The sequence below is a fragment of the Nansenia antarctica genome, assembly GCF_963989245.1.
Source record: "Nansenia antarctica genome assembly, chromosome: 6".
Lineage (NCBI taxonomy): Eukaryota > Metazoa > Chordata > Actinopteri > Argentiniformes > Microstomatidae > Nansenia > Nansenia antarctica.
Genome location: NC_137676.1, coordinates 44,005,662 through 44,018,351, shown reverse-complemented (window position 1 = coordinate 44,018,351; position 12,690 = coordinate 44,005,662). Strand labels below are relative to the sequence as shown.

Genomic DNA, 12,690 nt, shown 5'->3' with positions numbered 1-12,690 from the left:
GTGTTTCTGTGTGTGTGTGTGTGTGTGTGTGTGTGTGTGTGTGTTTGTGCGTGTGCATGTGTGTGTATGTGTGTCTGCCTTCCTAAGGCGAAACAGTCCTTAGCAACCCTGACCAAGGATGTGCCCAAGCGCCACTCTCTGGCCATGCCCACAGAAGCGGTCATCAACGGCAACAACCAGGAGTGGGTAATGCATGCGGACCTGCCCCTTACCGCAGCCATCAGACAGAGTCAGCAGACCCTCTACCACGTTCATACAGGCCACCCCACCGACAGACAAGGTAGGGCAACACAGACACACACACACACAGACACACGCACACACACACACACAGACGTACAGATCCCAACACTACCACTCTAACCCACTTCCACCAATAACACTCACATGCATCACTCGGGCGGGGGGTGTGGGATAATCATTTGTGTAAACAAATGGGAAGGTAAAACCTACACCCTTTCATGAATCTTGCATTGAATCCCTCTTTCCCTGAATCCCTCACCCTTTTTGAAACCTATTTTCCACCATCCATCCCTTCCTGCCCAGTGGCTGCGGTGCGGGTGAGTCCATGTCACTCCCGCCAGCCCTCCATCATCTCGGATGCCTCAGCCCTGGAGGGTGACCGATCCTCCACCCCCAGCGACATCAACTCCCCCCGCCACCGGACACATTCTCTCTGCAATGTAAGAGCTGCTCACAGTCACCGCCACATCCCTCCAAGTAATCAACTCCTTCACAATTTTACTCTTTCTCTAACCGACTGAAAGTTTGTGTCTCTTGTGCTGTTGTTGTTTCGAGGGAGGAGTTTAGCCAGAAGATCCCGACTGTGACTTTTAAAAGTACTTTGTGTTGTTTTAATACGTTTTTATTTTATTTAAGGCAGTTACTTGGAGTTGGGTTGTGAATGAGGAGAGATGTTTGTTATGTTTAAAAGATTGTAACGGTTGACAGTTTAACAGTTTAACGACTAAAATCAGTTCTTTGAGTATATTTCTTAATGTTCTGTTAACTAGATAAAAGTGTTGCACTGAGATCGTCATACCTGATTGGCTCACAGTATCACTTTGTCCCTGTCCTCTCTGCCTTTCTCCCTCCCCCCTCCCTCTCACCTGCCCCCGCTGACTTCGGCAGCTGTGTCATAATCTCCCTGTTCTCCTTGTCTCTTCATCTCCTCCTCTCTGATCTCTCTGTCTTTTTCCCTGCAGTCACTAGAGGATCTGGAGGACCAGAAGCGTAAGAAGAAGAAAGAGAAGATTGGCCTGGGCTCTCTGTCGCGTGTGTTCGCCCGTGGCAAGCAGCGCAAGTCAATGGACCCAGGCCTGTTTGATGGTACTTCAACTCCCGATTATTACATAGAGGAGGATGCAGACTGGTAAACAGGTGGCTAAGAGTCCGTCTGTGGACCTGAGTGGCCAAGAGTGTGTGTGTGTGTGTGTGTGTGTGTGTGTGTGTGTGTGTGTGTGTGTTTGTTTGTGTGAGAGCGTGTGTTCGGATGTGAGGTGCATGAAAGTGTGTGTGTGTGTGGTGTGTTCATGGTTCAAGGCCATGTAAGAGAAGCCTGAGACGTGTCTTGCTTCGCTGAAGTGTAAACATTACAAGCAAATTGCATCTGTATATGTACAGTACTGTAAATAGAGTGGACGGTATAACCACAGCCGAGGAATCCTTCCGTGTGGATATGTTTATTGTATCTGCCGAAAGCAAAAAAAATAGTGGCTGTGTTTTGATTCTTTTAATTGTCTTTATAATTGAAAGTTTTGTTTTCGATAACTGGAAACTTGAAGGACTGCTGTATCTGTAAATAACAGTCATTGTGCACTTTGTGCTTGTAAATGTCTTTTTTTGTCCCGAATGCCTTTTTATTTCATTAATTTTCCCCCCTTTCTTTAACTTAAACTCCCCCTCATTGTCCTGCTTGGTCCTTTCCCCATTTACTTGGTCCCTCCCCCTTTGAAGAGTGGTTTCCTCGAGGCAACGTGCAGACTGTAATCTGGTGTCAAAAATCCCTAGCATTCTCATATCATCCAAAAATCTGAACGTAAAAAAATAAACAAATGCATATCATCAGTAAAATCTCAGTAGGTTTGCGCAACCTATTTTCTCTCAAAACTCAATCATGCAGAGACTTTTCTCTATGGTCAAAAGGAATTAGGTATGATATTAGTTTAGCATTAGGACTTTCATAGATATTGAGACATGGGCACATTGGCTAGGTCAACTTCCTTTCATTTAATTGTTAAATAATATTTAAAGAAAGGCTTGGGTGAACAATTAAAATTAGAAGTCTGATTTTAAAATCTCATCAAGAAGACACAGTCAAATTCATATTCCAAGGGTTTCCAAAAAGGTCAGAGAGATTAAATCCACGTTTCAACCACTTCCAGAGAGCAAACTGGCTCTCGAGTTTTAATCCTATTTTAATTGCAAAGATTGTCACAGTGTGAAGAGGGAAATCGGAAATTATTAATTGAAATCTGAAATGTGCTGGTTCTTGAAACTTTCTTGAAACTATTCCGATACGGTAATTGTAGCTTCAAAACAAGGTAGAAAACATTGTTGTTCTAAGTGGACATGAAAATGGCTCTAAGTAGAATTGTTTAACCCTAACCCTAACCCAAATCATGTTCAACTTCATACAGAGCTGATATTGGTTCATGGATGGTTCATAGTCTATTGGGGGAAAAAAATCCTTTATTAATTAATTAATTTGTATGTTACCCTGGCTGCATATGAATATTCAGGGGCCTTGTGCTCTGTGCATTTTCCTAATGTGTGTGAGCTACGGTATTTCATGTTTCAGCCACAGGGGCCACTAGATGGTCAGAGAGCTACTGTATAGTAACACATCATTACTGCTTTCTTGTCTACTGAGAACAGAGTTCAATGAGAGTTTGTCGTTAGGCCTTAGGTTATATCATGATGTGTGCGTTAGGGAGAAGGAGGAGGAGGAGGAGGAGGAGGAGTGGGGAGAGAATTCAAGTACCGTATTTTCCGGACTATAAGTCGCACCCGAGTATAAGTCGCAGCAGGCCAAAAATGGGCCATGAAGAGGAAAAAACCACATATAAGTCGCACTGGACTATAAGTCGCATGGTTCAAGGGAACGGGCTTGGCGGAATCAGCAGGGAAAGAAGACCCTGTTGAGCTTGACTCTAGTCTGGCACTGTGAAGAGACATGAGAGGATTTGTAAGCCCAGGAAGGACATAATTCACGTTGAAACTTCTTCTGAAAGGTTAAGGAATACTTGTATTATCGAGTGTAAAGTCCGCTAGCTAGCGCGGGGCTAACAACATGGCTTCGCGGAGGAAAAATGAAACTTTGAACAGCCTCTAAAAGGTAATAAATGACTTTAATATCGTTTCTAACGTCCATAACATTGTGTATAAGGTCCATAACATCATGTTTAATGTCCACATTGTCGTGTTTAATGTCCACATTGTCGAGTAAATGGCTATTCTATCGCGTATGAAGCGCTACCGGAAGTCGCAAAATGCTACTCGCAGGTACAACATTGCAACGTTAAACAGCCTCTGGAAGGAATAAATGACTTTAATATCGTTTCTAACGTCCATAACATTGTGTATAAGGTCCATAACATCATGTTTAATGTCCAAATTGTCGTGTTTAATGTCCACATTGTCGAGTATAATGGCTATTCTATCGCGTATGAAGCGCTACCGGAAGTAGCAAAATGCTACTCGCGGGTACAACATTGCAACGTTAAACAGCCTCTGGAAGGAATAAATGACTTTAATATCGTTTCTAACGTCCATAACATTGTGTATAAGGTCCATAACATCATGTTTAATGTCCACATTGTCGTGTTTAATGTCCACATTGTCGAGTATAATGGCTATTCTATCGCGTATGAAGCGCTACCGGAAGTAGCAAAATGCTACTCGCGGGTACAACATTGCAACGTTAAACAGCCTCTGGAAGGAATAAATGACTTTAATATCGTTTCTAACGTCCATAACATTGTGTATAAGGTCCATAACATCATGTTTAATGTCCACATTGTCGTGTTTAATGTCCACATTGTCAAGTATAATGGCTATTCTATCGTGTATGAGGCGCTAGCGGATTTACTCCTTGGTTCATGTCAGTCAGAGATTACCGTATGTCAGTTCATGTCAGTCAGAGATTATGAATTATTGATATATAAGTCGCACCTGACTATAAGTCGCAGGACCAGCCAAAGTATGAAAAAAACCGCGACTTATAGTCCGGAAAATACGGTAATACTGATGAGCAGCTGCCCTTGGGGTTAAACCCAGATTTAGCCAGGCTAATCAAACTGAAACAAATGCACACACTTTAACCCATGACCCCGCTGTTAGACTGAAAAGCAGGAGTCAGATTTGGGGTTCAAGTTGTCGCTTGAAAAAGCAATTAAGTAGGTGCCAAAGGTTAATAACATTTTTCCAGGGGGAATAAAAACGGTTAGATTGAGTTTTTTATTCTTTTGGACACCTATTTTACAGTCTGCCTTGTCTCACAGAAAAAAGTTTTTTCTATCCCAACATGAGCTACTGCTGGCTAACATACATACTGTACTTTCCATCTTAGCTGTAACAGTATGGAGAGTGATAGGAATGCACATGATAATGACCCATGCTGCTTCATAAAAGAGAGGTCCTCATAAGCAGAGAGAAGATTATGGGTAGAACTTTAGTCTAGGGACCCTAGATTTGCAACTCACTCAAAGCAACCTTATGTCAACAACCGCAGGTTGGTATGTCAATGCTTAGGCCTACCTTGTGGCAATATGTGGTTGTGTACATAAGCTTTTATGAATGCTTAGAGAGTGTTATGAGTCGATTTAGCATATATTGGATAAATGACTAGGGCCCACCAAATATCTACATTATAATCTCTCCTGCAACATCATATCAGATGCCCATGATATCATTTTATGTTGCAAAAAAATTCTACATTTCACTGCAAACATTTTCCGTTTTGTAAATGAGGAAAACGTTACAGAAATTGAATTACTATTAAAGAGTTTTATTTAAAGTAAAATAATAATATGTGTTGATCGAGGCGGTCAGGACTATGTTTAGAACAGGAGGGTAGTGAAGTTGAAATTTTAAACAGCATGTCAACAAATATGCTAAAGATCTTAATGACAAAAGATTATTTTAAAATAAAATCAATAACACTGAATTTCCATGTGGCCGTCCTCTCTTCCCTGTGTTTGTGTGTTTGTTTGTTTGTTGTGGTATGGCTTTAATCCTAATTCCTCCCCTCATGCTGGGGGGCTGCCATCTTCTCCACACGAGTGGCAGCTTCCCTCAGCCAGCAAGTCCATCTGTGGCAGGGCCATGTCCCAACTCTCTTAAACAGATTCCTCTCCTCCACTCCTTTAGCTCATGAATAGGACCAGCAATTTTTCTTGGTCAGGTCATGTGGTGACGGAAAACTCCTCACCCTACTCTTGGTCAAAACTTTGACGTTGCTGTCATTTATCAAAGCCTTTCGGATCAGTGTATATGAAGGAGAGGAGACGAGGAAATGAAGTCCTTTGAGATTGTTGGAACACAGCCCACATGTGAGCAACAGTGTCAATAACACACTCCCCTGACCACTAACCTCTATAATACTGCCCCCGCCCCCTCTGTCTGACCCTCCCAGGACTCTCATCACTGTCATGTAACCCAGGAGGCACAATATGTAACAAATGTCCATTGGTATAACCAAATCACATTCACCTTCCAAAATCAGTGCTGGGTTGCAGACTGTGTGTGTAGACTCCTACTGACAACATTAAGGAAATGCCCATTTCGATTCCAGCCCTGCTTCAAGTTCACCAATGTTTGAATTTTGATACACCACAGAATGTAACCCCAAGCACCTCAAGTGATGTAATTGTCATGCATTGCCTTGCGTTTTTATTTTATTTTCAATAACACACGTTAATCTACTGTAGATGAAAGGACAATGGATATACGTATGTATGCCACATTTCCAGGGGGAATATTTTGTCTGAAAGGCTATTTGATGTCTTTCCTATGGTCATCCACACTACCCAGACTAAAAGTTACTGTGACTGTTTTAAAACAGTTTTCTGCCCTCTCCTGATGAGTCTTTAGAACCACAAAATGTGAGGGACTAGGGACCTATGAGGTTCTCATAGGAAAATGTTCTTAATGTCATGCACAAACTGCTCCACTGCACCGACAGACTCTCCGGTCTCCAGGGCAACCGGTTGCTCTTTAAATGGTCATTCTTTGGATGTTTGAATTCTCAGGACTGTTGGTTTGAGTTTGTAGTGGTGGTAGTGTCCTCTTTGGCTCTCCTCCATGTTCGTTAAACTGAAGCAGCCATCTGGACCGTAATGTGGTCCCAACAGACACTCGCTCTACTGCTCCTCTTAGAAACTCACTTAAACACACACTCCACATTCCAATGGGAAGGATACATAGCCAATGAACACATTTAGTTCAAGCCACTCCTGGAGCTGAAACTGTAAAAGTGTCTGCTGAAGTTTAGTGAAACTTCCAATTTGAACTTTCCCTGACCCATTAGGAGGCTGTTTACAAGCGTCAAACACTACAATGACTATGCCACCTCTGGATGTTGTGAATTTATTCCCCCAAATCTCAATTATTCCTGGCTAGCTACTGAAGCCTCCGGGGTTGTTGTTTCTATAGACACAACAGGGAAAAACAGAAGAAGAAAGACCTGAGTGATGGTGAAGAAAAGCACTGGCAGAATGAATAGGCTATCTGTTGTTCTATGCTGCCAAACACCCACTGAGATTCAAAACACCTGTTCTGTGCTGATAGACTACAGGGTTTGTGTTTCCCTGTTTGCATATCTTTATTGTTCCAACGAGATACGTGTGGAAGCAAAGCAGCAATAGAGAGTGAGGGGCCTTTTAAGAAACCAGCAGGACATTGTCTCATTACATGTCCGTACCTTGGGACATAACTAAGCTCGTATTCACAATGTACTGTGAGTATATATCCTATAATGCAAGCAATTTCCCAGCAGGAGTGAAAAGAGCTTAGGGTATGTGGTTGAGTGGACCATTTAACAAAACTATTTAAAGCACAATGGTCAAATGTAATCATTCATCATCATCGTCGTCGTCGTTGTCGTCATCACTGTCGTCATCATCATCAGCATCATCATCGTCATCGTTTATCCAGATGGTGCCTGCTTAAGCCTAATAGATAGGCAGAGAGAAAAAAAAATCTGAAGAAACGACAACCCAATGAAACAGGACATTCAAATATTTTATAATAACCTTTACACCAATGTAAAAAGTAGTGGGAAATGTAATTAAAGTTACAGTAAGTTACAGTTCCTGCAAAGAAAGCCTTAGACTGCCACCTGCTGGTAAATGTTAACCGTGGCTCAAACAAGACCTATGAAATGTGATCATAATTGTTGTGATGTATGTTTCTTTATCCAAGTATTGACATGGTTAGTCATAATAAAACATTCCCAGGACAGTGTTTACTTACACATTTACATTTACTAAGTAATCACCTTCATTATAACAGTAGCTACATTATGGTATTTTAGATGGCTGACCCCCTCTGTTATCAAGCATCTGTTCTTGCAGGATAATATTGACAGTGTGTCCAATTAACTTCTAATTGTCGAACTGTGTTTAACAGCTGCTTGTTTGACAGACTTTATACATAGTTAATAACTTTGTTTGACACTGGTGATAAAGTTTGTTTACAAACTGTCTTGAGTCCTTGGGGGTATTCCATCAACATTGCTAAAGGAAAATCCAGGCTTATTTTTGATAATCTTGTGAGATTTATCAGAATAAGCCTGGATTTCCCTTAAGCAACGTTGATGGAATACCCCCCTGGGTTCGCACTAAAGCTGTCATGAGGCCAAAGTGTTGTCTCAGTGTCATTAATAGCTCCTTTGTCTCATCAATAAGAGCCAAGCAGTAGAGAAAGAGCTGACTGCCTTGTTTTTATAGTAGTCTAATTTTATACATAGACTAGTTTTGTTCCTTGGTTACACACAATACAAAGTGCCACCGCCCCACCTTCAAACCCCCTACTTATATCTCTCCCCCCTCGCCCACCTATCCAGACTCAGACAGTCTCTCAAGCCCTACCCGCCTCAGTCTCAGCCTATCCGACGGGGAGGATCAGTTGGACCGCCTCCAGCAGGTGGAGCTTGCACGGACCATGCCCATGTCGCTGTGGAGGGCGGGTACCGTGCAGGCGTGGCTGGAGGTTGTCATGGCGATGCCCATGTATATCCGCACCTGCTCGGACAATGTCAAGAGTGGGAAGGTATGAACCAAACTGTAATATATGTGGCTTAAACCATGCACTATATAGTAAGTAACAAGTCATACTCATTTGGCATTTTTTACTTGCAAAATGTTTCTATTGAGCGTAACAGGAACACCAACAACAATTTAATCCCAAATGGCTATTTCAAATCTCCTGTGTGTCGACATGACATGACAGTGTAAGGCAAGCAGTGTGGTTGGGGCCCTGTACAGGTGCTGCTGGGACTAACAGATGAGGACGTGGAGCTGGGGTTAGGAGTCAACAGCTCTATGCACCGCAGGAAGCTCCGCCTGGCCATAGAGGACTACAGGGATGCTGAGAACGGGAAGGGGTGAGATACTAAAGTCCAGTCATTACCAAACAAAGTACATACTGTATATTAATTTGTAATGGATATAACATCTGACTCATGAACACACCTACCAGCTCAGTGGCCTTGAGTGAGTTAGAGTGTCCGCCCTGAGAGTGGGAGGTTGTGAATTCAATCCCCGGCCGAGTCATACCAAAGACTATAAAAATGGTACCCAGCATTGGCACTCAGCATTAAGGGTTGGATGATTTGGGTTAACACCTTGTGACATACCAGTGTCATGTCCAGGGGGTGTACTTGTGCATCAAGCCGCCTCACACTATGGAAACAGGACATTTTCCATCAACGTCGCTAAAGAGAAATACAGGCTTATTTTTAAATAAATCTCAAGAGACTTATTAAAATAACACCAGATTTTTTTATTGTAATTTGCTATTATCTGCTGGTCACACATGAACACAACCACTGGGGTAGTGGTGGTCTAGTGGATAGTGAGTTGGACTTGTGATCAGAAGGTTGTGAGTTCAAATCCCGCCTGAAACCACACCACTACTAGTGTGCCCTTGGGTAAGGCACTTAGCCCTCAGTTACTCCAGGGGGAATGTCCCTGTAATTCGTAATTGTAAGTCGCTTTGGATAAAAGCGTCTGCTAAATGGCAACATTATTTAAAATTAAATTATTAAATTAAGCTACTTGACTAACAGTGACAAGATACAAGATGTTTATTTGTCACTCCGGTTATACAAGTACAATCGTGTGAGATACTTTCGGCGGCTCCATTTAGGGTGCATATAAGAAGACATATAGAATATAAAAACAAAATACAAGAGGCATAAAAAGAATTGTATACATTTAGGGCAAGAAAAGTATACACATAAAATATACATTTAGCAGAATATTGCAGAGGAGATGGATAGCACTTGTAACACGTGTAACACACTGCAATTCCATTTCGGGAGGTTATATTATTATTAAGTTGTTGTTTGGAACTGCTCCTTTAATCAGCAAACATTTTGAGATTCCAAATGTTTATTTATTATTTATGTTTGTTTAATTATTACTTATCTAATCAAATGTAGATTGTCCAAGGCTGCAGACATGGACCACCACTGGGTGGCCAAGGCCTGGCTGAGTGATGTGGGGCTTTCCCAGTATTCCCAGGGCTTCCACACACACCTGGTGGACGGGCGTGTGCTCAACTCTTTGACGCGCCGGGACTTGGAGAGGTTCCTCAACATCACCAAGAAGGCCCACCAGGTCAGCTTGCTGTTGGGCATCGATCTGCTGCACATGCTCAGCTTTGACAAGGAGGTGGGTTCCAAGGAAGTGATCTTTATCCATGCACACACATGTTAACAATGCATAGTAACGTGTGTGTGTGTGTGTGTGTGTGTGTGTGTGTTTCAACCTTCCAGGCTCTTCAGGCACGACGCGCTCAGTGTGAACATCAGAACACAGATCCTGTGGTATGGACGTGTCATCGTGTCATAAAGTGGGTCCGAGACATTGACCTAAAGGTGAGACTGTACACATACTGTACATTACAATAACACAATATGTTTAAAATGTGTTAGTCTATGGGGATATCCGACAATTTCAAATGTTCCTAATTCTTTGTATAATACAAAAATATGCTTTGAAACAGAGTTGTCTATTCCAAGTCTGCTCATATAAATATTTCCCAGAGCATTAGTACTTCAGACAGAATGTGGACTGGTACAGTAAGAGTTAAAGCTGGAATGGTATGGAAAATGGAGTCTAGTTGATTAACACCATCCCAGCCTGTCCATGTCTCTAGAGAAAGCTAATGGGAGGACATTTGTATGCTATTCTGAGTAGCTAGTCATCTATGTGGTTACTGTAAAGTGAGGCAAGACATTGCTCAATGTATTGTTGTCCAAAGCCTTTATTTATAGCAGTGGTCTTCAACCGGGGGTCCGCGACCCTTAGGGGGTCCGCAGAGGTACTGTAGGGGGTCCGCCAATTTTTGTCATAATACATGACATTTTTCACCAAAATAATCAGTGAGAATTAAAAAATATAACAAATGATATTGAGTAAAGTACAAGCATTAATAGGCAATAATAAGCTACTTTTGACAAAAACTATTTACAAAATAAATGATGCCCATGATTCTAGAGTCTCACATAACGTCAGCTGAAAGAAAAAAACAAAACACCTGTCTAGCAAGCTAGGTGTTGGCTAAAACGCTGCAGTTCGGTCTTCATTGCGAAATTAACGTTAATTAATAACTAGCATAACGTTACTAATTTAGTTAGTTTGATAATAACAAACCCGCCTCTTTGCTTCTCTATGCGCCGCTATAACGCGCTCCTTTACCATTCCGAGGTCAGATGGCTTTCCCGTGGATCAGTATTGGCGCGCGTCTTTGAATTACGCACAGCTATCCACGAGATTCTGCTACCGCGCGGAGCTGGCTGCGCATTTCAATGCATTTCCGCGGATTCCGCGGTGCCCTCGCCTGACGTGAAATGCGCAATTGTTGATCACTTGGAGGCACTCGAAAGTCAATTTGAGAAGTACTTTTCTGAGACTGAGTCTTGGAGAAAGCACAAGACATGGATACGGTTTCCATGCAAAGACAATGCATCCGACGCCTAAACCTGACAGCCGCTGAGGAAGATCAGCTGATCGACCTAACCACAGACAGTACACACAATAATGTGTACGAGTCACAGCCTCTCACACAGTTCTCAATGAGCCTCTTGCCTTTTGCAACAACTTATCTTTGTGAAAGTGGATTCTCCTCCCTCACCTACCTGAAGAGCAAATACCGTTCCAGACAGCAGTCTGAGGATGACATGATGCTCTGCCTGACAACCTCCATCTCCCCCAGAATAGACAAGCTGTGTACCACCAACCAGGGCCAGTCATCTTACTGAGGTAGGCATACCTGGCTTCCTGAAGCTAAAAGTTTCATTGTTGAAAAATAATAATAATAGAAAATATAAGCCTCATCAACAACAACAACAACAACAACAACAACAACAATAATAATAACCAATCATAATTATGCATGAACGTTTTATCAATCATAAACACATATAGGCTAATAACCCAGTATATAAATAGGTTAATATGGTGAAAGAAAAGGTGAATGAAGTAAATATAAAAGTTATTATAGGCTTTAAAATGTGAGACATTTAAAAATGTATATTACATGTGGGGGTCCCTGTTCTGTTTGTCTCTCGTCCAAGGGGTCCTTGGGTTGAAAAAGGTTGAAGACCCCTGATTTATAGTATATCACTGTAATTATTGACTACAGTTATATACCGAATTATATACAAAATCAAATATGCTTTAAACTGAATAGCCTCAAGTCAATATTGGCAGTCAGGGATTAATTGGTTCTGTGGGAAAAAGCTTGTTTGAATTGATACGGTATCTTGTTAATGTGCGCAACATGTTTGAACTAGAAAAAGAACTTCCGGAACAAACATTTAGAGCTTGCAAAGTCATATTTTGGTAGAAAAAGGTTTAGTAGAAAAAGGTTGGTCGATATATAGGAAGATTGCTGGGTTGTTGAACAAAAGTGAGAATTTTATTTTAGTAGAGGAAATAGTTAAAGATGGTTTGATTGGTGGGTTGTGTGGGTTGTGTGGATGGATGAATGAATGGTTGGTTGGTTGGTTTGCTGGTTGGTTGGTTGGATGGATGGATTGATAGATACTGTAGATCGATAGATGAGTAGGTTATATAGATATATATACAGTGGCTGCGTTCGTAAATCCGCTTTGGAAATCTGATCAGCACTCATGGAATGCCTCTTGTCCAATCGAATTACTTGGTCCCTTTATGACGTTGAACCCACTGTGCACTCCGGCACTCTCAGAGCGAATTTACAAACGCAGCCAGAGTCTACACATTTAATTGAGGTGTCAAGCTTAAAATATGAAAAAGTGGATAGATTCGAAATGTCCCCATTCAGAGAAAATGGGCATAGGAATGAACAGGATTTCAGGCAAAATGGAGTACAGTGAAAAAGTATAAATGGTATGAACAAAAAAGGATGTAATGAATAGCAAACCTTGCTATTGAGGGTTAGACACACACATCATTTGTGGACCACTAAATAATGGTAGTT

At 41.8% G+C, this 12,690-nt stretch overlaps 1 protein-coding gene across 1 annotated transcript in view; it reads left to right on the top strand.

Annotated features, from left to right (window-relative positions):
- kazna (kazrin, periplakin interacting protein a) overlaps positions 1–2,938 on the top strand; it is a gene marked incomplete at its 5' end in the record, with an annotated part of 180,355 nt that extends 177,417 nt beyond the window's left edge. The window contains 3 exons of the mRNA XM_080535245.1: positions 88–280; positions 547–683; positions 1,206–2,938. Of these exons, the coding sequence (XP_080391371.1) occupies positions 88–280; positions 547–683; positions 1,206–1,376 (501 nt within the window). The 3' untranslated portion in view covers positions 1,377–2,938. The remainder of the gene's footprint in view (positions 1–87; positions 281–546; positions 684–1,205) is intronic.
- Positions 2,939–12,690: the final 9,752 nt, after the last annotated feature.